The following is a 27,471-nucleotide window of genomic DNA, read 5'->3' on the forward strand; positions in this document are numbered from 1 at the left end:
GACAAATCAGAGATGTGAAGGCAACTTTCCAGCCACACAAATGGATGTGAGAGCCCAGGGCTTATCACAAAAATGCTGAGTCCCTCTGTAAGCTGGTTTGTCTCAGGCTGAGTGCTGAAGAAGACCCCAAATCACTGACTGTGGTGTCCCCTCTGTCACCACACAGCTCCTGTGCTGTCCTGCCAAAGCCACTGCCCCAGCTTTGGACCTTTCCAACCCAGCACCTGCTCAGGTCACGACTGAAATGAGTTTGGCTGGCCCCAGCACGCCCTGCCACAGGTATTTCTGCACATGCTTGGAAGCACCATGGAAGCTGCAAGGAGATGCCAATTTTACATAGCAAAAAGCTGCTGCCCAGCAGGAACACTGGGCCCTGCCAGGACCAGGAGAGATGGAGCTTCAGGCTTTATATTTTCAGGATATAATATGAGAGGGTTTTTGGTTTTTTGTTTGGTTTATTTTTTTTTTTTTTGCCCTTCTTCTTAAACAAATTCAAACGTTCAAGGAAAAAAATAATCCCTGTGGAAACTTTAGCCTCGCCCCACAAAGGAACCTTCTATCAACAAGAAAATTCACATGATAGGGAAAAATTCACAAAATAGGGGAAAAAACATGTCCTTTTCTGTTCCACCTGCTCCTGAGCCATGGTTTGTGTGCAGCAGGAGGCTGGAGAGGCGCGAGGGGAATATCTGCATTTCTGTGGGATCAGTCACTGGAACCGGCATTAGCAGGGAACAATGGGCTCAGCCCGGGCCGGCCGTGCCAGGGCGGCTCCACCGCAGCTCCCGGGTTTATTTCTGTCCGGGCTCGGAGCGGGGGCGGCGGAGATCAGGTGACAGTGCCCGAGGAGCGGCTGGCATCGCCTGTCCTGCCACCGTGCGAGCACATGGCACTGGGAGCGGGAGAACAGGGATGGGGAACAGGGAACAGGGAACAGGCAGGGATTGGGAACAGGGAACAGGGAGGGATGGGGAAAAGGCAGGGATCAGGGAACAGGGATGAGGGAACAGGCAGGGATGGGGAACAGGAAACAGGCAGGGATGGGGGAACAAGGAGCAGGAAGCAGGCAGGGATGGGGAGCAGGGAACAGAGAACAGGGAACAGGGAACAGGCAGGGATTGGGAACAGGGAACAGGGAGGGATGGGGAAAAGGCAGGGATCAGGGAACAGGGATGAGGGAACAGGCAGGGATGGGGAACAGGAAACAGGCAGGAATGGGGGAACGGGGAATAGGCAGGGATGGGGAACAAGGAGCAGGAAGCAGGCAAGGATGGGGAGCAGGGAACAGAGAACAGGGAACAGGCAGGGATGGGGAACAGGGAGCAGGCAGGGATGAGGCAATAGGGATCAGGCAGGGATGGGGAACAGGGAGGTGAATGTGGCACTGCCAGAGGGTTCAGCCCCTGCTGAACATCACCTGGAAACAATCTGCAGCACTGGAGAGTTTTATTTCCCAAGGGGCTGAGAAAAGAGAGGAGCCTGGAGTCAATCAAAGCCTGGGAAGTGTGTGGGAGCAGCTGTGACTGCAGGGAGCTCACAGGGTCTGTGCTGGAGGGGGAGCAGAGCTGCCCTGGGCTCTGGGGGCACGGGGTGCAGAGGGGTGGGGTCTGCTCAGAGAGTGGCTCTGTGGTGGGAACACAGCAACAGGACGTTGATTTCTCAGGTGTGGGATGAGGGTGCTGTGCCCCAGCTGGGGGCGCAGGTATGTGTGGCATCACACGTGTGACCACTGTTCAGAGCCCTGAGCAGCATCCCACAGCCCAGGGTGCTGCGACTCCACACACAAGCCCAGCCTGACCTCAGTGGGAGCCAAGTGCTCTGTGGCAGAGGCTGGGGCTGTTCCAGCTGTGGTCTGGGAGCCACACACTGCAAACATCCCCCCTTTTGCAGGCCATCCTGCAAAGAATCCCCTTTTAAATAAATCCCAGCACATGATGCCAGAGTGGAAGGAGCCTGCCCTGCCCCAGCAGGTCATTCCAGGCTTGGCTGAGCTCCTTTCCTCTCGAGGGGATCTTTGCCAGCATCTCGGAAATGGCCCTGGTGGGATCTGCAGCCCCAGCACAGCACTGGCAGTGGAGGAGCTGCAGCTCAGAGCAGCAAATCCCTCCTGCAGCAGGATAAGGATGGATGATGTGGGAGCATGTGGAAATCTGGCAAAGGATGCATTGAGCCTAACTCAGCTTCCAAGGGTCTGACCCTGTTGGTGCCTCCCAGCTGTGTCTCTCTGGATCCCTGGGAGTGTCTGGACATCTCTGATGTTGAGATCAAAGAGCCTGTGTTCATCCAGAGGGCTGGAAACACATGGTGGAAGGGCTGCAGGCACAAAGCACTGTCCTGTTCTGTACTCTCAGCACAACCCTTACCTCGCTGTGTGGACAAAGGACACACACACACACAAGAGCAGTAAAGCTGTGGGTATCACCTGAGGGGGAAGACTTCCAGACTGCTCTGCTGGGTGATATTCTGCAGACATTTAACAGGAGCTAAATCCAGCTGGGATTTAGCAAGGTCTGATGCATCTCCCCATCTCTGGACTGTCACGGCCAAGGCAATGTGACTTCCTGGGCTGATTAGGGAAAGTGTCAGGGACCTCACAGCCAAGACTGACAGGCCAGGGCTTCTCCTCTCACTCTGCTGTGTTTCACTAATTGCACCTCTGCCTAATTAAAAATCAGTGATGTGGCTTTGGCAGCTGCAAGTCGGGTCCCCCAGGCGAGCCCGGGGCAGAGGCTGGGAGGTGGAGAAGGATGGAGCCATCCCTGGAGCCTGGCACATCCCCTGCCACGGCTGGGTGCTGCAGAGGAGCCAGACATCCAGGAGAGTCCTCCTGAGGAGCCACAAAATCAGAGTCCACCTTGCCAGAGAGGTGGGGCAGCTGAGGGTGTCCCTGAGCTGTTGTTGAACAGGAGGGAAATGCTCTGTGCCACTGCAAAGTCCCTTCCCAGGTGGCAGTGGTGGCTCCAGTGCCACGTGGAGCTGGGGCTCTGCAGCAGAGACAGCAAACCCAGGATGCTCTGGTGAGCTGGGCATGCTCTGCCTCACCCAGGGGACAGGAAGGGCCAACTCCCTGCCAGGCACTTAAAATCAGACAAAATAAAAGCTGGGTGATCTATAGAGGAGCAGGCTCCTCTTGGCTTGTTGGTTGCTGATTTATCAGCTCTTTTTCCTTCCTTATTTCCACATGAGGAAAAAAGTTTTGTTTCGGGTGCCTTCCCATGGGATAATAATGTCTCCAAGCAAACTCAGCCTGGGTGAAGGCAGGAGGAGCAGCCAGCCAGCAGCACCAGTGTGCAATGTCAGCAGCTCCAGGGCGATTTCATTAATGAGTTCTTGTGCTCTCCCTGCATCAGTGCAGACTCACAGACACCAGTGAGTGTTCCAATCCCCTGCCCTGTTCCACTGGGCCAGGCTGCTCCCAGCTCCATCCAACCTGGCCTTTTCACACTTGTACATGCCCTGTTTGGAAATCCAGGGGTGAAGGGGGTGTCTGTCTGTCAGGATGTCAGATAGGGACAGGACAGGTGATGCTTTGGTTGCCCAGGGAAGCTGTAGGTGGAAATAGAGACCTCAGCTCCTCTCACCTCAGGGGCTGCTGGAGTGAGGTCCTGGGAGAGGGTGAGCTGCACAGCAGCCATGTCAAGGGATGAAACAGGGAGGGTTTAGGAGAGGCAGGACACTCTGATCTCTCTGCAGGGCATGGACATCTTCCAGGAATTGGCGAGCAGACTTCGGAGAGAGGCTGGAAGCCTTCAGTGTGGTGGTCTACAAGAGAGCTGGAGAGAGACTTTGGGCCTGGAATGACAGGACAAGGGCAAGCTAACAATGGGCAGGGTTAGTTGGGCCATTGGGAAGAAATTCTTGACTGTGAGGCCCTGGCAGAGGTTGCCCAGAGAAGCTGGGGCTGCCCAGGCAGTGTCCAAGGCCAGGCTGGATGGGGCTGGTCCAGTGGAAGGTGTCCCTGCCCATGGAGTGAGATGATCTCTAAGGCCCCTTCCAACCCAAATCTCCCCAGGGAAACAGGGAGGATCGTGCCCAGCTCCCCTCTCTGGCCCACAGCCAGGGAGCACTTGCAGATGGAAAGCTGCTGGCTGGGGCTGGCTGCTCCTGATGGGCTAATAATACCCCTGGGAGGAGGTCAGGTGGGCAGCACGGGCAGCTCCTATTACAGGCTGCCACTCACCACCCTCCGCTGCCAGAACCTCCAGAAAACTTTGGGATGTCTTGGAGGAGAGCTGGCATGGTGGATTTCCAGGGTGGATTTCCAGGGAGATGGCAGCAGGTGGCTGCCAGGGGGTATCTGCACCGAGGCACAGAGAATTTAACCCCCAGCACCATCCCTGCCCTGCATCCCCCAGGTCCCCACATCCTCCCCTGCTTCCCCATCCCAGCAGGACCTGGCTGGCGCTGAGCAGGCCCCCGTGCTGTCCCACGGCCACAAATGTCCCAGCAGAGAGGGTTTTTCTTGCTGAAAAGCTGCTTAGCAGCTTATGGAAACAATAAAAGTAGTATTATCTTCAATGGTGAGGCAGATGGTTTGGATGATTGGTTTGACTTTTAAGCTGGATTTGAGCTACGGATATTCTGATTTTTAACAATTTTTGGCTGGTCAGACCCTGGCAGCGTAATCCCCAGATTCCTGCTCCCATAAATCCACCCCTCCTGTGCTGGGGGCTCTGGGATGGAGCCCTGCCCTGGGAGGGGCCCTCAGACTCCTGCATGCGAGGGGGGCACCCAGACCCCCCCACCTGGGCTGGAGCCACCAACTGCCACCCTTTGTCCCCCTGACCTTGGGGGGACAATCCCCCCCTGTGCTCCCATCCTGCGTGGGCAGCTCTGCAAATCCAGGGCTGGCAGGAGCCCAGGCCTGAGCTTCTCCCTGCACATTGTCTTTTGCAGAGGGATTTATTTAGTTTTTCTCCTAATTATCAAGAGCTGGGGACTTCCTGCCACCATCAGTGCTCCTTCTCCTGACAGAGCGTGTTCCTGCTGTCGCCCCTGCACCCGGTGTCAGTGTGGGGTGCTCAGAGGTGACATCCTGCCCACCAGGACCTGGCCAGGAGCCTTCTCCATCCCTTCTGCAGCAGGGACCCTCAGCCACCCTGGGATCCCTCCAGGGCAAAGGGATCTGCCTCGCCCCAGGACCCCCAAGCAGCGCCTGGGGTTGCCCTGGAGCCACAGGTTTGGGAAAAAAGGGATTTGGGAATGAAATCAGTGGGGTTGGGGAAGGCTCCTGTTGGGGCAGCTCCAGACAAATAAAATCCATGTATAAATAATAAAAGACATGCAGCAATGTCTCAGGTAATGAATTACCTGCCCCAAACCCCACAGCTGCCCCACCTGAGAAGAGCCATTACATCCACAACATCCTGTGTGTTAGAATGGTTTTTATTTAGCGTGAAAATAAAACTCCCGTAAAACAAGGTTCATCTTTGTGTGTACGTTGAAATTGTAAACTGAGAAAAAGAGGAAGACTTCTACAGAGGTCAAAGGTCACCCAAAACATCCCTTCAAGAGAAATATCATCATTTTTCTGCTCCCACTGTGACCTCCAGTGCAGGTCAGCAGGTGAAGCAGAGGAGAGGGAGGGAAGGAGGGATGGGGACAAAATCTGGGAAATCTTTACCCAGCTTGGTTCAGTCCTGCAACCAAAACTCACCCGGATCATGAAACACCAGGGGGAAATAAACCTGTTGAGGAGCAGCAGGGGAGATTTTGGGTCTGTTTGTGAGAGGCACGGGCGGGTCCCAGGGAGGCGCCAGCGGGGATGGAGACGGGGCCTGGCTGCGAGCTCGGTGCCCGATCCCAGCAGCCTTTCCCCTGCCGGCTCCCGCGGGGCCTGGCAAAGCTCTGTCAGAGCTGCCAGGCTTATCTTTAGCTCTGTTCCCTCCCTCGCCCCCGCGCCCACCTCCTCGCCGCGCTCCGCGTCCCGGCCCCCGCCACAACACGCGTTATGTAAGCGCTGCGGAACCATCTGGGGCTGAGTCAGCCACGAACCCAAACGGACAGCAAGCCCCCGAGGCGGGCATGCCGACCCACGGGGAACGAGATTTTGGGGCCGTCCCCCCCGCCCGTGCCACCCCGGAGTGTGAGCAGGGCAGGGGACAGCGAGGGACGCCCCAGGCCGGGGGACGGGAGGGATGCTGGGGGTCGTCAGGCAAAGAGGGGAAGGATTAATTACATCCTAATGAGGTGTTTCCAAAATAAATGTGCCAGCTGCAGGGGAAGAGGAGAGGGAGTGTCGGCTGGCTGGGGAAGGGATGCTGATCTGTCAGCTTGAGCACATCCTCTCCATCCTGATAGCCCACGGGAAACCCTTCTCACTTCTCCCCTCAAATCAGCACCACCGAGCCCAGTTTGATTCCGAATTTATTCATCTGGGGTTTCCCACCAAAGCCCAGGGTCAGGACAGGAGATGTCCTTCACCTCCTTCATAAAAATCACCGAATTTCCCTGTGAGCAGCACCTCAGGAGCGTTTGTGACCTGAACTTTCCAGTGTTGTGCTGATTCACAATGGCTTGTCACAAAAAAACTGCCTAAAAGTGACAGAAAAAGGGACGCTGACTCATGTGTTTGCCTTCCCCGAGTGAGGAGAAATGTGAAAGGTGAACAAAGTACTTAGCGGGTGATAATTACATTCTGCACTGAAAAAAGCCAATCCATATTAATAAGCCAGAGTGTTATTGCTAGTAGAGGCATTTTACAATTAAAAAAAATTAAAGTATTTGAGGTTTTTAACCTTGACAGTGACCTGTTAACAACAAGTGTAAGGAAACCCCTAATTTTGTCCCACTCACAATTAAAAATCTGTGTTAAGGAGAAACTCCAGCTGCTGCCTTCCTGGGCTCCCTGCAGGACGCTGGAGGCTGATTCCCTGGCTGGATCCTGCTTTTTAGTGGGATGAAACCTGGTGTGGGATGGAGTGGAAGAGCTGACCCCTATGGCAGAGCTCTTGGTATTGCCTTTATGGAGGGGGAGAAAGGAGTTGGAGAGGGTCCACCTTAATGTAGGATGAAAAAGCAAATTGCCAGCAGGAGAGCAGAGATGCTGCTCCGTTACTATGGTTACCCCCAGAGACAACCCAGCATCCCTGGGTATCCGAGGTACCCGAACTGGAATGGCACTGGGGCAACTCCTGGGGCAAGGCACCAGATCTGAGGGGTCTGAAGGGTCTGAGCCTCTTGGAGCAGCCAGGATGGATGGAGAAGCAGCATCTCCAGTGGGGCCAGGGCAAAGTTCCTTGCCTTCATCCCTCTGAGGTGAGCTCCTGGTGGGAATTCAGAGTTCCCAGCCCCTCTGCCCACTCTCTGCCTCTTGATGACAGACTGGCTCAGCCACATTTCAGTGGGTTTGAGCAAAACCCATTCAAGCTGGTGAAAAGACACCCTGCTTTTTGGAGGCCAAAAACCTCTGCAAGGGCACAGAGAGATGTTCTGATCCCCTGAACCTGAAGGGAAAGAGGCAGGAGGGCAGTCAGTGAGAGCTGGTGCATTGCTGAGTCCAAAGAGGGTTTTAGCCCTTAAAGACATCTTGAATATTAGAAGTGGAGGTTGCCAACTAAGAAACAGCCCCAGACTCATTACACTGATGCCATCATGCTGAAAACGTCCCAGCCAGGCCTGTTAGATGTAAGCAAGGTCATTCCCCTCAGAGGCACCCACTCCTTCCCACCCCTCAGTTCAGCTCTCAAACACGAGGATGGTTGGACTGGAAATAAAGCAAGGACCAAACACCCTGGCAGCACATTTCCCGTGGTGCCAGCATCAGCTCAGCTCCCTGGGGATTTCTGTACAAGCAGCAGCCACTGAGGGAGGAACTCTGGAGGCAGTGGGAGCCATCCCCAGGGAGCTGCCGGCTCCTGAATCATTAAATGCTTCCACAAATGAAGCGCTGGGGTTTGTAGTGCAAATGCTGTGTGAGGAGTCAATGCTGTGTGAGGAGTCTCTGCTGTGTGAGGAGCCTCTGCTGTGTGAGGAGTCAGTGCTGTGTGAGGAGTCTCTGCTGTGTGAGGAGTCAATTCTGTGTGAGGAGTCACTGCCTCATGGCACAGCAAACCCCAGCAGCAGCGGAGGCACGGGAGGGAGCCGTGGGAAGCTGCTGCACGGGCCCGTGCGTGTCCCCAGGCGATGCTGCCAGAGCATCCCCCACCTCCTCCCTGGCATTTTCCTTGCCGAGATCCATCCCGTGGTTTGGAGTAGAGTTTTTCCCATCTCCTCTCCTCCCTGCCTCTAACAGGCCATTAGCATCCCCGAGAACCCCCCGCTCCTCTCCTCAGCAAGAGAAAAGCTTCCAGACAAGCATCTGGTCCAGATTTAAAGGCATTAAGAGACAGAGATTGGTGGCTTGTTCTAATAGCTAATCATTATTAAAAGATCGCTCCTTATTTCCAAGATAGATTTGTCTGGCTCCAGCTTCCAGGAAGAGGTGGTTATTATGGCTCTCCCTGCTAGATTAAGTTACCTCTTTGTACCAGTGTATCCTCCCCATGACAAATGCTGTAATCAAGTCACCTCTCAGTCTCCCCCTTTGCTAAATTAAACGGGCTTTGCTCTTAAATCTTGCTTAGCCCCAGCCTCCTCTGTGGTGATTAGAATGAGTGGCTGGCAGGGATTTTTTTTAAGTGAGTAAAAAACTTCCTTATGGAGAATGGGATGGAGCTGATGGGACCCAACAGACCATCCCTGGTGGGTGGAAATGATCACCTGAACTGGATTCAGCCCCTGCCCAGCCTGAGGAATGATGATGGATAATTTCCCCAGGTTATCTCAGTACATGAGCCCCGTTCCCTGTGGCAGCCGGGTGTGAAAGCCAGGAGGAAAATCCAGGATGGCAAATGCAGGGGCTGTGTGTCCAGCAGGCCATTAACCTCTCTGTGAATAGCATCTCACACTGTCTCCGCTTTCCTCCAGCCGTGACCATTAAAGACATTCAAACTGTCACTTGGACGTGGTGTGATGTCCCCTGAGGTCCCCACAGGAGGCAGTGCCTGTAGGAAACACATCCTCCAGGGCCCAAGGGGACCAAGGTCGCTCTGGGAAGATTTGTTGGGTTGGTTTTGGATGACTGGGCTCATTCTGCCTGACACATTTTCCCATCTCCGGGCTCCCTGCATGGCTGCACTCTGTTCCTGTGGGCAGAGCCACTGGAGCGAGTGCTACCCAGGGAGGGGCTGTGCTTGGGGGGCCTCTGCAGGCCCCCCCCCTGATTCTGAGCACTCCTGCAGCACGGAGGAAAACGATCCTCCCAAGAAAAATTCAGATGGGTGTTTTCTGCTCCTGCCTAGAGGCAGCAGGATGGATATTTGCTTAAAGGCTCTTAAAAATAATCTCTCTTTGTCGTGCTGGCCCCAGTCTTGCTCAAAGTTTGCTCCACATATCCTGTGTGTGTGACAACTGACAGACTTGGAAACATGTTGGAAGTTGGCTACAGGCAGACACTTCACTATGATCTTTAAAATATACAGCATGACGCGAGATATTTTAAATAGATCAAAATACATTTATTACATATTTATATTATTTTCTCTAGTCTATTTATATCTTTTGGAGACTCTTATATATAATATATATAATATATTTAAAATAACATAAAATTGGCCAGTTTTGTCATCTGAAATACATTTTACAAATATATATATACATTGTCACATATATCTCAAATATATGTGCAATGAGACAGAGAAACACCGGAGGTGGAAAAGGTACAGATCCTTCATTGCATCCCTCAGCTTCTCTACCACCACTGCCCCAGCGAACAGACTCAGCATTTCATCCCTGGGAAACCAGTGCTCCCAGTTGCCAACCTGCCCTGTGAACTGGTGCCAGGCCTCTGTCCCCAAACCCACGTGGGGCCAAGCCTGGGGGAGCACTGGGTGTGTTTGGGGGGGAGATGGAGGGGACAAGGTGCCCTGGGATGGGCAGCAGGACAGATGTGCACAGCTGTTGGGCGAGGGGATGGGTGGCATCGGGTTGGGCGCTGCCCCACGTCCTGTCCCTGTTCCTGGACCCTGCCCTGTGCCAACCCCCCCGTGGCAGCATTCCTGAATTGGGGGGTGGGAGAGCAGGATGGGGCCGGAGGGCTGGACACAGCCACAGCTGCCACACGCTCGTTTCTGTGTGCAGTAAATGAGAGGGGACACACACACACACATGCACACACAGAGGGGACTCTTTTGGTTGTCAGCACGAGAGGAAAGGGAAGAGCAGGAGGGTTTAAAAATAAACGTATTTGTTCTGCCTTATTAAAGATAGAAAAGGTGGCTCTGAAATCATCTCCTACAAAAGGTTTGAAGGTCAAGCAGGCACCGAATCGCGAAAGGTTGAGCGCTAAGTGATTGTCCCAGCCCTAAAAGACAAAGTGCACTAAATTCGGTGATGAGAAGCTAAGGCTCGTCCCGATGGCCCCCGGCCCCCTCCGGCCGAGTGAGGAGCCCCCAGGGCACAGGATGCTCTTCCCAGAGGTGGATTTGGGGTGTGGGGACGCTGCTGCTTGCTGCCCTCACTGGGGAGCTGTTCAGGGTGAGGCCAAACTGGAGCAGGGCAGGTCCAGCCCCGACCCCCGGCTTGGGGAGCTGCTGCTGCTGATCCCCGAGCCCCGGCCCGGGGCAATCCCTGCGGGATGCTGGCCAAGGGGTCAGCGGCTCCCTCCTTCCCAAGGATCAAGTGTGACACCGGAGTGAACTCCGGGGCTGGAGCTGGCTGGCTGAAGGAAATGGCCGGCGGCCGTTTTTGGTGGGGGGCACATTTCACCTTGCTCCTCTCCCAGCCCCTTCCCACAGGGATTCCACTCCACAAAAACCCACATCCCCAAAGCATCCCTGTGCCCTCCCAGCCCTCTAAGGAAATCAAGGGCTGAACTTGGGCTTTTCCCACCTTTTTTTTTGTTTTCTTCTTAATTTTTTTACTCCTTTCTTTGACAATTGATGGGATTTAAGCTATGGCTGGGCAGCCTTCCCAATGCTCCCTGGTGGAAGGAAAAAAGACCAGTAGCTCTGAGCTCTCACAGGTAGGCAAAAATAATATTTATACACTATGTACCGGTGTGGTCCATGGTCAGGACAAGGACTATACAGTAGATATAGGACATCTCAGCAGAGCTAGACCCTCACTAGCAGGGCTTGGGGCAGGGCGTGTGTGAACAGGGGCAGGGAAGGTTCAAAATCCCCTCACTGTGCCAGCCACAGGTGTTCCCTGTCCCAGTTCACATCCTCCTACACAGCAGTTTAAAAATACATCTGTATATATTATTCTATTCTCCCAGGTAACACTGTACAATCATAGAAGTTTCTTTAAAAGCAATAATTTACTTAAAGACATCTCTATTTCTCTTTTGTTTTTATACAAATATTTACTGTGATATATATATATATTTATAAAGAAGTTAACCCTCTGGGAACTCTACAGCAGCAAGATGTGCACCTTTTATTTTTTTAATAATTATTATTTATTCAAAAGAACCTAAAACCACTTAAAAGCATTTGTTTTAAAAAAATAAATAAGTAGTGCTCACACAAAATCTCTCTGCCCCCCCGCCCCCCATCCATCCTTCCCACCCCCCAGATGCTGTGGTGCAAAAAGCAGGGGGTAGAAGCATCCCCCCAGGAGCAAAGGGATTGGAGATGGGATGGCATCCACCTTCACTGCCTTAGAAACATAAATGTCATGGCTGGAGCTCAATGGCACGTCCCTACATGTCCCCACTTGTGGGCACAACACATTTGGGGCACTCAAATACGCTGAAAGAGCTGCCTCCCAGTGCTGCCCCTGGAGAAGGTTTTCTCCCAGTGGTTTTTAGAGGAAGCCAAGACCAGAGCAGCAGTGTGGGGTGATGGTGACAGACACTGGTGGGGAGAAGCTCTGCAGGGATGATGTCCTGGTCCCCACCGCGGTGCTCGGTGGCACAGGGACACTCGGGGTAGCCCAGAGCCCTTGGCAAGGAAAAGATGGGGATGGGGACACAGGACAAATCCTGCTTCTGCCACCCATGTTTGGACACACCACAGCAAGTCCTGACCCCAAGACACAGCTTCCCTGGTGTGGGCTGTGGGGGAAAAGCACCGGGAGCCCATCCCAGCCAAAGTGCTGTGGAAGACCCCACTGCTGAGCCCTCTCCCCAGGGGCTCCATGCCCAGGGTCAGATGAGGGATGCCCATGGGTACAAAGCCTTTCCCATGGCCACAGGGAGCAGGGAGCCAGAGTTTGGCTCCCAGAGCACCAACAGAGCAGCATAGCCAGAAGGGACCCACAAACTGCACCTGCCTGACTCCTGCCCTCTGTGGGAGCAGGGCAGGAGCAGAGGGAAGCACCCTTCCCATGCATGGGGTGCTCTGCCTTGTGCCAGAGCCAAAGCTGAAGCAGGTTGTCAGCAAGGCCAACCTGAAAGGCGGTGGATGATGGGATGAGGGTGCTGCAGAGCAAGAGGGGGGATGCAGGATGGGGGCTGTGGAGAAGGGCTGGGACACGGGATGAGTTCGCATCTCTAAGGCACAATCCACCTTGAGGCTGGGACACAAGGATGGGCTGAAGCACAAAATGGGGTGATTTTCTTGACTGGCATCTGTTGTTTTGGGGAGAACATCTGCCTCTGAAGCAGGACTCTCTGGTGGGTTGGGAATTCATAAAGCCCAGCCTGGCACGGACACAGCTCCAGGACTAGAAGAGCAGCCCAACAAGATGACTGTCCCATTGATTTCCATGTTTGAAAATATTCTTCAAGGAAGAAAAATACCTAATTGGTCAGAAAAGTGGGGAAATACCCAATTTTGAGAGCTCTCCACTCTCATTATTGTGCTTTTCACTGTTATGTCCCTGTTATGGTGAACGTTATGAATTCCCCATCAGAGATGTTGGGGGAGACCCAACACTTCAGCAGCTGAAGTTCCAGACCCCATTTCCACCCCAAAATCCAACATTTCCAGAAATTGGCTAATTACCGTGTTTACAATGCTTTTTTCTCTCACAGCCCTGCTTATCCTTATTACCTCCTTTGTCAATAATTCCACTACTTTCTTCCACTGCCACGAACCTACAGTCACTTACATCTGCATATGAAGCCATGCCAGGGGTAAAAAACCACCCCAAAATTGGATGCAATCTTAACTTTTAGCTCTTGCATTTACCCAACAAGTCACCCCCTCAAAGGACCCCGGTGGCTTCTTCGTTCCCTTGTTCATTTTTAAAAAATACTGAATGACTTCTTTCAGATTTAATATTATTATTATTGTTGTTATAATTATAATAATAATTATTATTATTATTTTGGTAAACAGTCTCCCAAACGGTGCGGTGAAAATATTAAAAACCCTCTCACCTCCCTCCCCTGTTTTTTCCCAAATTAAAAAGAAGTACATTAATGTTGCATGTTATTTCAAGTGTTGTTCTTGTGCAACTGAACCAGACCGCCTGCTGAAGGAGCAATTGTTTTGTTGTTGCTGCTCAGTTAAAAAATAAAAGGAAATGAAAAGAAGAGAAGAGAAGAGAAGAGAAGAGAAGAGAAGAGAAGAGAAGAGAAGAGAAGAGAAGAGAAGAGAAGAGAAGAGAAGAGAAAGAAAAGAAAAAAGAAAAGAAAAGAAAAGAAAAGAAAAGAAAAGAAAAGAAAAGAAAAGAAAAGAAAAGAAAAGAAAAGAAAAGAAAAGAAAAGAAAAGAAAAGAAAAGAAAAGAAAAGAAAAGAAAAGAAAAGAAAAGAAAAGAAAAGAAAAGAAAAGAAAAGAAAGAGAGTATAAGATTTGTTTCCTGATATTTCCTCTTTTTGGATCTCGCAGTGCTCGGCTCCAGGAAAACGCTGGCGTTTTCCCCATGGGGAGAGCAAAGCCCCACGGGGCCGTGCGTGGCGAGCACCTGCCCACGCCCCACGGACCCTCCTCTCCTCATCCTTCCTTCTGTTCATCCATCCATCTGTCCATCCATCCATCCATCCATCCATCCATCCATCCATCCATCCATCCCCCAGAGCCGTGGGCCCTGCCGCGGGCGCTGGGCGCGGGGGACGCGCCGTGGCCTGCCACCGTCCCCTCTGCAGACCGCTCAGTGGTTATTGCGATGAAACTGAAAACTATGAACGATACTAATTTCTCAAGCATTCCTATGGCACTTGCATTGTTCTGCATAATTTGAGCGGGTTGTAGGGGAAGAGATTAGAGGAGGAAAAAAAATACCCTTGGAAAAGTCAACGGAAGGACCAAGAGTCATATTTCTGACTCCCTCCTGTACGACCGCTGATCCAACGCTATTGTGGCTTGAAGCCTGTCGAACTCGTGCCTGTTGTCCGGGCTGAGGTCCTCCAGACCCCGACTGTCATCGTCTTCCTCTTCCTCATCACGGCTCATGAAGGCCAGCTCGTTCTCGTAGCAGAAGGAGTTGGTACTGGGCAGCAGGAATTTGTTCTCCACCAAGTCCTTGGCGCTGCAACGGGGCGTGGACGGGACCTCGTAGGTTTTGTGGAAGTGGGAATAGTCTACTTTGTACTGGTTTTTCTCCTCAAACAAGACAGGCTCAAAGCGGTGGCCCCACAGTATCTCACTGGCCAGGTAGGAGCTCCGAGCTTGCGTCGTCATGGCTGTGGCCTCTACCATGCCCTCCAGGATGACGACGATCTCAAAGTCATCTGTCTCCAAGTCCTGGCGGCTGATCCCGAACAAGGGGCTGTCTTCATTGATCTCGTGGAGAATGGTAATGGGAGACACCAAGAAAATACGGTCCAAGCCTTTATCAAACCCCACGTCAATGTCTATTTGGTCGAGCGGGATGTACTCCCCTTCCTCTGTGATCCTGGGTTTAATTAGCTGAGCTCGTACGTGGGCTTCTACTATGTGGCTTTTCCGTAGGTTCCCAACTCTCCACATCAGGCAGAGTTTTCCATCTCTCATCGCCACTACTGCGTTATGGCTGAAAAGTAATGTCTGGGCCCGTTTTTTGGGCCTGGCCATTTTTGCCATTATTGCACCAATCATGAAAGAGTCGATTATGCAGCCCACGATGGACTGAACCACCACCATGAAGACAGCGAGCGGACACTCCTCGGTCACGCAGCGGAAGCCGTACCCAATCGTTGTTTGGGTCTCGATGGAGAACAGAAAAGCAGCCACAAAGCCATTGACCTGCAGAACGCAAGGCTTGAAAGTATCATCTCCACCCGGGTTTTCTAGGTCTCCATGAATGAGTGCAATTAGCCAGAAAATCAGCCCAAACAATAACCAGGACACCAGAAATGCCAGGGAAAAGAGCAAGAGCATATACCTCCAGCGGATGTCAACGCACGTGGTGAACATGTCTGCAATGTACCTCTGTGGCTTGTCATCCATGTTGGTGAACTCCACGTTGCACTGACCATTCTTCTTTACAAACCTGTTCCTGCATTTCCTTCTGGTGTGGATTTTCCCATTGCCAAAGCCGTTGATACCTGGCATGGTGGTCAACCTCAGCCCGTCTTCCTCGGAGGACACGATGCTGTAAGGGTTGACTCTGCCCGTTGTCATCCCTGAGCCAGGCCCACAGTGAAGGTGAAGGGTCTTGCGACTCCCAGTGTCCCCCTGACCCACCCCTGCCCACCCCCCAAATTCTACTGCGGTGGAAGAGAAGTCCCAAACTTCCACGTCTTGGCTGCCACGTCACCACGTGGATCCTGTGAGAGGCTCTGCAATGAGAAAACAGAGACAGGGCCGTTACCACTCATGGCACAGGGACCCGAGGGGCTGCTTGGCCAATGGTTCTGATGAGTGACAACCTTCTACACTGCTCTAATTCTCCCTTCCTTGGCTGGGCTGCTCTCAAAAAACACACCGAGGAAAGGAGAAGGTGTTAGAGTTTCTTCTTTCATGATACGAAGCGAGTGAACAAATCCTACTGCATTTGTGGGACACTCAACAACTCCAGCAGATGAAAAACCTGGAGAGTTTCTCCACTTCACTTTTCCCACGAGCTCTGCCACCAGAGAGGAAAGCAGAGAGGCCGAGCTGTTCTCCGTGGGACACAGATACCAATAAAGGTACTCCTGGAAGCAGCTCCATCAGTTCACATTGCCCGTGCCAGATGGATCGGTGCCCAGCCCAGCGCCGACCTCAGAGCACCAGCTCTTCTGGGCTCGAGGGAAAGCACAGGGAGATGTGGATTTAACCTCTGTCCCCCTGCCCGGGGATGGGAGAGGACAGAGCCAACAAGCATCTGGTTGGAGAAGGCCCCAGGAAGGTACTTGCTCAGGGCAGATGTCCTGAGGAGCAACTTTCCCAACGTATCCATTGGGACATGGAGCCATCCACGGTCACAGATGGGTTTAGCTGGCCAAGTCTCATGAAGGAACAACTGCCACTGGGGAATGGGGAGCTGTTTTGGTCCCTTCTGGAAGGCTCAGCTGCAGGGTCAAGGACCTACACTCAGCTTTGCTTGGGAGAGAGGTGACATGGACATGGGAGAGGTGGCCCAAGCCCGGTGGGCTCCCTTGGTGGAGATGAGCATGTGGTGGGGGAACCCACTCTGCCAGGCTGCTGGACCCCCCCAGCCCCTTGTGGGGCTGCATCAGGGAGTGGACGGGACTGTGAAGAAGCCATGTGGCACATCCCAAGCCCCTCAAAGAGATGGCACCACGGGAACTCTCCACACATGACCCCCTGGCACAGGCCACCCTGTTATTTAGCGCCACGGGACGTACCACTGAGGCTGGAACTGCCTTGTTGGTGATGAGACCTGCACCAGGGTGAGGGGGGGAGTGGGTGCAGAGCCCCCTGTGAGAGCCCAGCTGTGCCTGGAGCACAGAGAAGCCGCTGGGCTGGACAGGCTGTGCCGGATCCGCTGGCCCGATCGATGTGCTCGATTCCTGCAATCAGCTCCAGTGCCCGGGGACACGCTGGGACAAACACACCCTTTCCATTACACGGTGTCCAGGGCCAGCCAGTGCCAGGGAGCACTGCCAGGCACAGCCTGCCTGGGGCTGCATCATGGCAATGATACCCTGCACTGCCTTTTACTGAAATGCTCCCCAAATCCAGCCTGAGAATCCAGAAACCCTCCAGAAGCACTGCACCACAAGCAGGAGCACTAAAGCCTGCCCAAACCTCCCAGCTGCTGGACACAGAACCATGTGGGCCACCACCTCATACCAAACAACACATTTTGTCCTGCTGCAATCCAAGTGCAACCATTTTTATCCCCAAAGTTGATTTTTTGAGAGCCACAGTGGTTTGTTGGCGTCTCAGCAGACCAAGGGATTGCTCACACACTGAATGAGAGCCTCTCCCTCCTTGGAGCCACAGGGGAGAGTAAAATATGCACAAACAGTTAATATTAATAGTAAATATTTACAATATTATAGTCCCTGGAATTGAAACAGGCCCAAAGTGGCCTTGCAGAGCTGATCTGTCAGGCCAGCTGCCCAGCACCAACCTGGTCTTCCACCCCGAGTCTTCCTCCTGTCCATCCTGGCTGCATCCATTAATGTTTCTCCTCTTTTTTAAAAATGAGATCTGAGCATTTTGGACCAGAAAAGGCTGCTCTTCTATCACCCCTCTGGCTCGCCCCAGGACAATACACCAAATGCTTTTGCCACAAGAGGAATTTAGAGTTGGGGTTTTTTAATTAATGCTAGATGCATTTGAGAAGTGAACAAAATGCAATGAGCCCCCAGTGACCTGTGAGAGGATTAGCTGGGGTCTGGATTAACTGTGCTGGCAGGGGAGCTGTGCCCGGGTGACTGCAGAGGCAGCAGAGCTGCCCTCACCTGTGGTGGAGTTTCCAGAGTTTCCAGGGACCCTCAGGCTCCTCGTCCCCATCCCTGTTCCCCCCTGCCTGCACCCCTTTCCCCATCCTTCCTTCCTTCCTTCCTTCCTTCCTTCCTTCCTTCCTTCCTTCCTTCCTTCCTTCCTTCCTTCCTTCCTTCCTTCCTTCCTTCCTTCCTTCCTTCCTTCCTTCCTTCCTTCCTTCCTTCCTTCCTTCCTTCCTTCCTTCCTTCCTTCCTTCCTTCCTTCCTTCCTTCCTTCCTTCCTTCCTTCCTTCCTTCCTTCCTTCCTCCCTCCCTCCCTCCCTCCCTCCCTCCCTCCCTCCCTCCCTCCCTCCCTCCCTCCCTCCCTCCCTCCCTCCCTTTTTTACCTTTTCCCCTTCTTTCCCTTTTTCCCTTCTTTCCCTTCTTCTCTTTTTCCCTTTTCCCCTTTTTCCCTTTTTCCCCCTTTTCCATTTTCCCCTTTTCCCCTTTTCCTTTTCCCCTTTCCATATCACAGAGTTTCAGGGACCCCTCTGCCACGGGGTGATGCCAGGACAGACCCCAGGAGCCGACTCTGGTTTGGGTACGGGGACATTCTTGTGACACAGCCCCTTTCCCATCTGGGACCCCACATTCCCGAGCCCTTCCCGGAGCTCCTGGGGGTTCAGACCCTCCCCGTCCCGGGCCGGCAGCGGCAGCCTGGGGAGACAAATAAAGCAGCTAAATAAAGGCAGCAAAGTGGATGTGCCGGAGCAGGCGGCCGCCCGCGGCTCGTCCTTTATTTAGCACAGTTTTGTTTGGAAATACACTTTCTCGACTTCGCTGAAAGCTGAATTTCTGGTTTGGTTTAAATTTGAAGGCTGGAGCCCCACGCTGCCGCTGCGGGAGGCTCGGGCTGGGAGAGGGCTCATGCAAACACACGGGAAGCCGTGGCTGGACGGGCTCTGACAGGGCACCAGCGGGGACAACACCCCCGTGGTCACCCAGCATCTCCTTGGCTCCGGAGCGCATCCTCCAGCACCACCCTGGCACCTCCCCACCGCCAGAACCGCCCCAGGGAGCTGCCAGAGGTGATCCTGGAGCTACATCCCCCTTCCTTTCTGCTTCCCAGGAGTCCCACAAACCTGCCTATCACAATTTTCCCGCACAGGAACAAAAATCAAAACTTCCCTGCCGATGCCGTTAATCCCAGCCCAGCTCCAGCGCAGGCAAACCCCGCTGGGTGCGGGGCGGGAGCGGGGCCATCCCCCGCTGTCGGTGCCACGCGTCCCGGGCAGAGCTAACAGCGTTAACGTGTAGGAAACAAACCAGGCCCATAATTCGAGTTTCGGGAACTCGCGGGCCCGGCTCCCCGCGGCTCGGAAGGCAGGAGTGCCCCAGCTAATGAGCTGACAAGAGAGGAACAACTCCTGCCACGAAACTGCAGCGACCCGGCTCCCAGCGCGGAGCGGATCCCCGCCGAGAACCCGAGTGTCTCCAGCAATCTGCCAACTGCACACTTAATTTTATTTATTTTACTTTTTGTCTTAAAAGGGGATGTTAAATGTTACAACAATATTCGGGACAGCCAGCACTGCTGGGAAAATGCGCTGGGTGCCGGGGAAGTCATTAGTTAGAGCCGGCTGAATGTGTCAATGCCATTTATCATCACACCTTTCCTCTGGAGAGGACGCGTTTCGGCTGGCACCCGCCTCTCGCACCCTCCCGGCGTGGATTTTCTGTCCCATGGGAGTGTGGCACAGCTCAGGCGGGGCTCGGAGGAGCTGAGTTTGGGGACGCTGAGTTTGCAGGTCCCCCGCTGGAGGGGCAGAGAGGGGAGCGGCAGGGAGGGGATGGCGTGAGCGGGTCACGCTGGGCGCTGCTGCCTGCCCCGAGGCAGAGATAGCGCTGCCCTGCTCCGGCAGATAACGCCGCTATCTCCCGCGGCGATGCCCTTCATGGCCCGGCAGCAGCACAGCAATGTCAGCGGCGAGGAGGGAGCTGTGTGTGCGGCCGAGAGAGCCCAAATATCCCCTGCTCACCCCGTCCCGACAAAGCCACCCCTCACCGGGCACCCACAAACCGAGGGGAGCCAGCTCAGGGGCTGGAGGCCCCCCCAGCCATGCCAGGGCAGCAGCAATGCCTGAATAACTCCCTCCTACAATGCCCTGTCTTTGAGCACTGCCAAAAAATGAAGGGTCAGCACAAGGCAGGCCAGGTCAGGACATATAAAGAATAAATGAGGATAAATGGCTCCCTGTTTCCACTCCACTGCTGGGGAGGACAGGAAAAAGGTTCCCACCACAATGCATCCCTAATGAGAAAAAACTGCTCCATTTTGGCAAGGACATGGGAGGAAAACAGCCACGGGCACACACCCCTCCCCACAACACCCATGCACTCCCTATTTCCAACAAGCAGTTGAGAAATCGCTGTCTGCAAGCCTTGGTGGCACATACAGAAGGGAAACTGAGGCACGTGGGACAAGGAAGGCCCTTGGTGGCAGGACCAGGGTGCCTGGAGAGATGCTGGCTCATCCCTGTCCCCCTGAGCCACGTGTGGATGCCACGGGTATGGGAGCAGGAAAAAAGGCCACGTGCAGCATTCGTCACCACTGGGGCCAGGTGGCCTCTGTGGGGTGATGGGCTTGTGCTTAAGCACCCTAAAACTCCTGCTAGATGTGCCCTGGATCAGAGAGATCCTGGGAAAGAGGCTTTCACAGGCTGCACTGAGCGTTCATTTGGCCCCAAACTCCATGGAGCACCCCAGTCCAGCTGTGTCTGTTCCAGCTCAGCTCCCATCCCTGCTCCAGCACCCATCCCTGCTCCAGCACCCATCCCTGCTCCAGCTCCCATCCCTGCTCCAGCACCCATCCCTGCTCCAGCACCCATCCCTGCTCCAGCACCCATCCCTGCTCCAGCACCAATCCCTGCTCCAGCTCCCATCCCTGCACTGACAGGGCCCCAAGGCTCTAAAGCCACCCCTGCTGCCTCTCACTGCTCCTGCTGCAGGACAGTGCCAGGGGGATCTGGGAATGCCACAGCACCCACAGTCACCCCAAGCCCCAGCCAGTCCTGCTGCCCCCCAGCTCTTGAAACCCCATCTCGTTCTCCTGGAAAACTCAGGCTGTTTTTCCATCCCCTCACATCCACACACCCAGACAGGGGGACATGGCTGGGGGGAAGGATGAGGGCAAGGGGGTCACAGGCCTTGGCAGGGACCACCTGCACCAGGGGCTGCCAAAGGATGCCCCAAAACCCAGCCAGCCTGTCCACATGCCACCCACCCAAACCTCTGGGGTACCCCCTTTCCCCTCTCCACAGCCCCCTGCAGACCCCCACAGCCTCCCCAGCTGCCCTGGCTCAGAGTGGGTGTAAATATCCCAGGAAATCAGCCTGGGAAGGGGCAGAGCCCCAGCTCCTCCTCAGGCAGGGGGGCTCAGCCCGGTCCCAGGGGGGGTCAGCCCTTACCTGGTGTGTGCCCAGGGGGACCCCGGCGCTCCCCAGCCATGGCTGCAGGGCACAGGGTGCCCCAGGCCCTGCTGCAGCCCGGGCAGGAGACAGAGAGTTTTAATTGAATTTCTAGATTATCCTGGGGGAGAAATTGTAATCTCCTTAAATCCAACCTCTGGTCGAGTCCCATAACCTACTGTCCTGTGCCTGGGAAGGGATTTAGTGAGGGGGAGGGGAGGTTTCCCAGCCTGCTGATGCTCCAGACCCTGCACCCAGCAGGATCTGACCCACAGGACGTCAGAGATCCGCTCCCAGCAGCCCCAGGGCCCTGCAAATTGAAGTTCTGCAGCAGCAATGCCCTGTCCCCATGTCCTGCCATGGTGACAGTGTCCCAGCAGCCTCAGGAGCTGGTGGGGTTGGGACTCTGGCGATGGAGATGGCTGGGCCTGGGTCAGCAGGGTCTTTGGAGGGTGAAGAGGAGCCCCCCTGGGTGGGACTCATTTCTGGGGGATGTCCAGGGTTCAGAACTAAAATACTACCCAGCCCAGCCATGCCCAAGGTGCCAGAGGGTTGTACAAGTCCCCAAGCAAGTCCTGTTCCCTGCCCAGGCTGTGGTGGTGGCCTCCCTCCCAAAAAGACATCCCTGGATCTTGGATGTGTTGGTGACCTTGGGGTGTCTCCATCACATGGCCCTGGTCCCTCCTGCATGCTCCCAAATCCAGATACGTGCTGGGCTCCAGCTCCATTCCCAAAGCTGCCAGGGTTGGGGCTGAGGCAGATGATGGCAGGGCTGGAATCAGTCGGCCACGCTCCTTCCTGCCATAGCAGGGGTCTCTGCAGGGACACAGATTTCCATTGGGAATGGCAGGTTCCCATCCAGCACATGCCAAGAGGCTCAGGGGAGAAGCAGCAGCCCTGCCCCAGCCCTGGCCCTGACCAAGGGGGGAGCATCCAGCTGCTAAAAACCACCGTGGGAAGAAAGGGAAAAACCAGGCAGAAAGGGCAAATGTCTCCAAGTGGATTTTGTCACCAACCAGACAGAAACGAGCTGAGGGCTGAAGTGCTGAGAGCTTCCTATCCTGAAGGTAACACCAATGGTTGGAGGCATCCCTGGGATATCACAGGCACGGATTATTTCGAGAGCCCTCTCGCACCTCAGGGTCAGAGGCAGGAGATGATGGATCTGGATCCATTCATCCTCATCCAGCAAGACTAACCCTGTACCTCCTGCTTGCCCAGCTCCAGTGGAGGCCTCTTTCCCAAATCCCATCACTCCCAAGGCAGGATTCAGTTGTTCTCCCCTAACACAACCCCCCCACTCCAGGGAAATCGCGGGTGTGGGCAGAGCCCGTGCCCAGGAAATGTTTGTCCTGAAGGCACAAACACGGGCAGCTTGGGAGCCATGGAGCTGCCAGCCAGAGCCAGGGGCTGTGGGGAGAGCGATGGCGGCTCCCCACGGTGACATTCCAGCTGGGAATCTGCTTGGAAAGGAGCGGGATGACCACGAGGACCAGCTCAGGGCACACACATCCCTTCGGGCCAGGAGAAGTGGGATGAAAGCAAGGCTGAGCCATCAACTGCTCATCAGCACCCTCCACCCTTTTTCGGACCTTAAACCCACTATCGTTCCTGCTCCGTCAAAACATTAACAACTCCTCAACTTGGCGAGAAATCCAGCCCGTGTCCCACTGTCCCAGGCAGTTTTCCTGGCTCCATGGCAGTGCCAGGGTAAAGTTGTCATTTCTGAAGTGCCGTGTTTCCAGCTCTGTTTGCCACTGCCTGGGTTAAGGTGCCAGCAGAGCCCTAAACGTGACTGGTAACCCCAGGAGGAAGGAAGCGGGGAGGAAGGACATGCCCGGCTCGGGGAGAGCCGCCCTCCTGGCTCTACTTACCCCGCGGTGGCAGCGAGAGCCGCGGATGCTGAGCCCGGAGCCGGCGGCCGAGGGAGCGGCGGGGGCTTTGCCGATGTGCTGCCTAATTGCTGCCGAGCTCAGATTACAGCCTCGCTTCTTCCCTACATGTACAGGAGATGGCACCTCGGCCGCGGCCCCGGGGAGCCACCGCCAGCGAGGGGGATGTGCACCTTCAGTGGCATTGCCAAGGGGCAGGGAGGGGAAGCGCCGTGCGACAACGGCGGGGAGCCCACGATGCCTCAGCGCTCCAAGGGGCGGTGGAAGAGAAGCAGCCCGGAGGGGATTTCAGAGATTTTTGGGAAGTGAAGGACCAGCCAGAAGGATGAGACACATTCCAAACTGGTGGATCAGACAGTGGTGTCGGGCAGTCGGTGTTCCAAGGCGAGACCACTTTGTTCTTGCTGTTTAATGATGGCCGTGACACAAACCCCATCTTCTCAGGAGAGGATGAAAAATCACCCTCCTTTTCTGCTGGGGATGTCCAGCTCCCCTGGCACACTCGTGATGCTGTCCAGCATCTTCAAGACTAAAAAGGCCCTTGCACTGTTTTTGCAACTATTAGTTTTCCTCCAGCTCATGGCTCTACCCACAGCAGTTCATGAGTTTCAGTGTCTTCAAAATCCTGTAAGGGCTCCCTTTAAAGCTCTCATTCCTCAGGCAAAGCCTGGTGGGAGGAAATCGTCTTCCCAGAGGGTAACAGGTTTCTGTCCCAATGTTTCTGCCTTTTCAACGCTTCTTTGCTGTCACTGGAGAGCTGGACAACCCCAAACTTCAGACATGACCCCAAACCCAAGTAGCTGAAGGGCAGCAAAGGCAGGGCAGGGTATTTTGGGGACCATCTTTATCTGGTGCATGAAGATTTAGCACAGGCATTGCGTAACGCTGGGGGGGTCACTGCTCCCGTCCCCTCTCGCCGTCAGAGATCAGAAACTCAATTAATCCTCCCTCATTCCCTGCCCACGGGGACCAGCCATGGGTGCCCTCTCAGCCTGGCCCTGGCAGCAAGAAGTCAAATCTCTGCCCGACGTCAGCATCCGCTGATGTTGGTAGCCCAGAGCCTGGGGGTGATGTGATGTGCTGTGGGACACTCCACTGCCACATCCCAGGGCACCCATTGCCACCACCCAGGGCTCACATTGTTCCTCCCAGGCCACCCACCTTGCTTGGAAAGCCCTGTTCAAATTGAGGTGGCCATGAAGGAACCAGATGGACATCCCTAAAATGATTCATTATTTCTGGGCCCCAACCTCAGGTTCTGTAGTTAAGGGGCTCAGCAGACACAGACCCTGTGGCAGAGATCTGAGCATTTAAGGCACTTAAAAGGTCATTTTTTAAACCATCAAGGTTTGGTGCACATCTGCCTGTGTTCCCCCTCTGCTCCTATGCACAGAGCAGGTCACTGGTGGGTGGCTCACTCAGGCACACACTGCAGATCACAACAGCAATGAAGGGATCCCTATTTTTTTTTGGCCAGCCCTAAAATAACAACCCCCACGTGTGTCCTTGTGCAACCCTACAATGAACAAGGCGAGTGCAAAGCCCGGCATTGGCGAGCCCGGGCACTGCTGTGTGCACACATGGGCTGACAAGGAGAAGGGCACCAGCAGGCAAACCCAAAATGCTGTCACAGGGAGATTTGGGGAGGTAACAGTGGTGTCATGCTGCTGCCACCCAGAATAGACTGCAGAACCCCTGGGGTCCTGGTCCTGCCCACCAGCATCCCTTGGGCAGTGAAAACAGGCATCACACAGCATCCTGGCATGGCTGGGAGACCGTGCTGGCAATGGGAGGGCACAGAGCAAAAGGACCCCGTGGCTGGGGCAGGGGCCAAGTCTGGTGGCACTTGGGGGGATGACAAGTCTGGTGGCATTGGGACAGGGTGACATGGCCCTGGTGAAGAGCCTCACGGAGAGTTACACAACGCTGCCCTTGGCTGTGTGTGCCGTGCGCTCTCCTATCGACACGGCCCCGGCCGCCCTCCGACACCCCCGGGGGGAACAGAGCCCTGCAAGTGGCACAAATGAGAGTGCACGTGAGCAGGGGACCTGCTCAGCCCCCCCTCAAAGCCTGGGGCTCCTGCAGTGGGCAGCAGCCATGCACCAGCATCCCACTGTCCACTGGCTGGGCTGTGGGGGCAGGAGGGCTGTGGGGAGCAGGGGGAACAGGGCAGGCACCCACCCCCAGCATCCTGCTGGGAAAACACAGTGGGTAAGGCACTGCATGACCCCCACCCAGGGACTTTTGGGACATCAAAGACCAGCAAGAAGGATGCAACAAATTGAAACCTGGGGGATGTGATACCAGATTAGGGCAAGGCAGTAGGTGCTGCAGGCAGGACCTTGGTTCTTTGGTCTTGCCGCTTAAGGAGGTCTCTGACCTAAAACCACCCTCAAACCTATTTCAGGAGAGGAAGAAAAAATGCCCCTCTTTTTCTGTTGGAGGGGAAAAACACTCTCTGCTCCCATAGGCAGCAAGGAGCCCTCCCCTCAGCACAGCAGCGGGAGAAGCAGGGATGCTTTTGTCCATAGAGGTGGGGAAACTGAGGCACGGTGGCTGGAGAGGCCTGAGCGTGGGGACTGGCAGCAGCCCTTGTCATTACCTTCCCCCCTGGCTGGCCTGGCCCCAGGTCGAGATATTTATAAAGCCGATAAGGGAGCAGAAAGAATTTTCCAAACGCTGAAGTTACGTAACCTCTCCTCGCCCTCCACGGACATCGCCTTCAGTTACAGGCTTGGTTTGGGGGGGAGCCCTCTGTGGTGGGGCTGGTGGGGGGCATGATCACCCCAAAGGGTCACCCCAAAGGGTCTCATCCTCCTCTCCCTCACCACAGAGAGTCCCCAGGGCCAGGAACCAGCCTGTGCCACCGCGCCTCCCTGTGGAGCCCCATCCCTGAGGGACCCTGATGGTTTTGGGGCCAGTCTCCCCATCCTGTGTGGGGACCCCAGGTTTTTGTCTGGGTTCTGGGTGGCTGAGCCCCCCAGGGTGTGCACACTCCTGCAGCCTCTACCCCAGCACGTGCTGGATGTCACAACAGATGACAACCTGAGCACAGCTGGCATTGCCATGGTGACAATCGATGGCTGCTGCTGGGAGGACTCATGTGGAGGTGCTGCCCCCCAAAGTGCTGACCCCCACCCCAGAGACTGCAGGCACCCCCTGCCCTCCACCAGCCCCATTTCCACCACTCTTCACCCCATTGCACCTCACAGGCAACTTCCAAACCCTTCTCCATCGCCTCACAGCTGCCTCCAACCCCACCAGCTGTGCCTCAGTTTCCCCAGCCCTGTGCTTGCTACCCCAGGGGAGGACAGAGCCCCTTCCCTGGGATATTTTCCTGTCGCCCAACTTCGGCCAAGGCTGCGGAGTTGGAGGGATGCTGAGCGAAGGCTCCGTCGCTGTGGCAACCCGCGGCGGCCGTCTCCAGGCGACCGCCCAGGGATGCTGCAGAGATGCTCTGGAGGCAGAGAGAGAGGGACCAGGGCGGTGGGGGATGTATCCATAGGGATGCCACCCCCCTACTCCCCTTCCCTACCCAAACCACAGCCTGGGTCTTTGTCACAGGGTGTTGAAACACCCTGAAAACAGACACTGATTTGACTCAGGCAGCTGGCTGAGCACCAACGAGCTCATGGCAGCACAGGCTGGCTGGTGGGTGCACCAGCAGGATGCTCCCGGGTGGGAGCAGGGCCACTCCGCTTCCAGGGACACCTGCAGAGCTGTGGAAACCATTGCTGGAAATAAGCCCGTTAGCTTCTTAACCCTCATTAAGCAGCTTAGGGGGGACACGCGCCCTCCTACGCAAACCCGGAGGCGGAGGAGGCCCTTGCCAGGGTGAAGGGGTGACGGGATCTCGGGGGGTGCTCTGGGGGTGGCACGGGGGGCACAGGCCCGTCCCTCCCCTTGGAGGGAGAGCTGCTCTCCTGCACCCAGCCCCGCTGCTGCTGCTCGCCAGCCGGGCCCATCGGCAGCTCCCGGCGGCGCAGCGCAGCGGGCAGGGATGGTGAGAATGGGGATGGCAGCGCTGAGCAGCGGGCAGGGATGGTGATGATGGGTGTCACACCCGTGTGACGAGTGTGGGAGGTCTCAGCCGCAGCCCCGCCGGCGGGGGGAGCGGGGTGGCGGGGACGGCCCGGCCAGCGCCCGGCACCGCGGCTGCGGGACGGAGCGGGACGTTTCTAATCACTCCACTTGGAAACCGTCCCGTTTTTACATTTGTTAAATTAAAGGATGTCAGCGTCTGATGCCAAGCCCAGGCTCCCTCGGAAATTTAAACTAATGACAGCGAGGAAAATGAGCTGAAACCAGAGCACAGGCGCTCCCACGTTATCCAGCCGCACCAGCCATCTCTGTGGCGGGGTTTACATGGCAGCTTCCAGAGCGCCAACCACCACAAAGATCTCAACTTTCTGCCCCAAAATCCAACCTTGCCCACTCTGCTCGGCC

At 55.2% G+C, this 27,471-nt stretch overlaps 1 protein-coding gene across 1 annotated transcript in view; it reads right to left on the bottom strand.

Moving 5' to 3' along the window:
• Window positions 1-11,566: 11,566 nt before the first annotated feature.
• Window positions 11,567-27,471, bottom strand: part of LOC136563534 (ATP-sensitive inward rectifier potassium channel 12) — a 31,729-nt gene continuing 15,824 nt past the window's right edge. Inside the window, exon 2 of the mRNA XM_066560985.1 lies at window positions 11,567-15,629. Coding sequence (XP_066417082.1) covers window positions 14,182-15,471 — 1,290 coding nt within the window. The 5' untranslated portion in view covers window positions 15,472-15,629 and the 3' untranslated portion in view covers window positions 11,567-14,181. The remainder of the gene's footprint in view (window positions 15,630-27,471) is intronic.

The sequence above is a fragment of the Molothrus aeneus genome, chromosome 16 (assembly GCF_037042795.1).
Source record: "Molothrus aeneus isolate 106 chromosome 16, BPBGC_Maene_1.0, whole genome shotgun sequence".
Lineage (NCBI taxonomy): Eukaryota > Metazoa > Chordata > Aves > Passeriformes > Icteridae > Molothrus > Molothrus aeneus.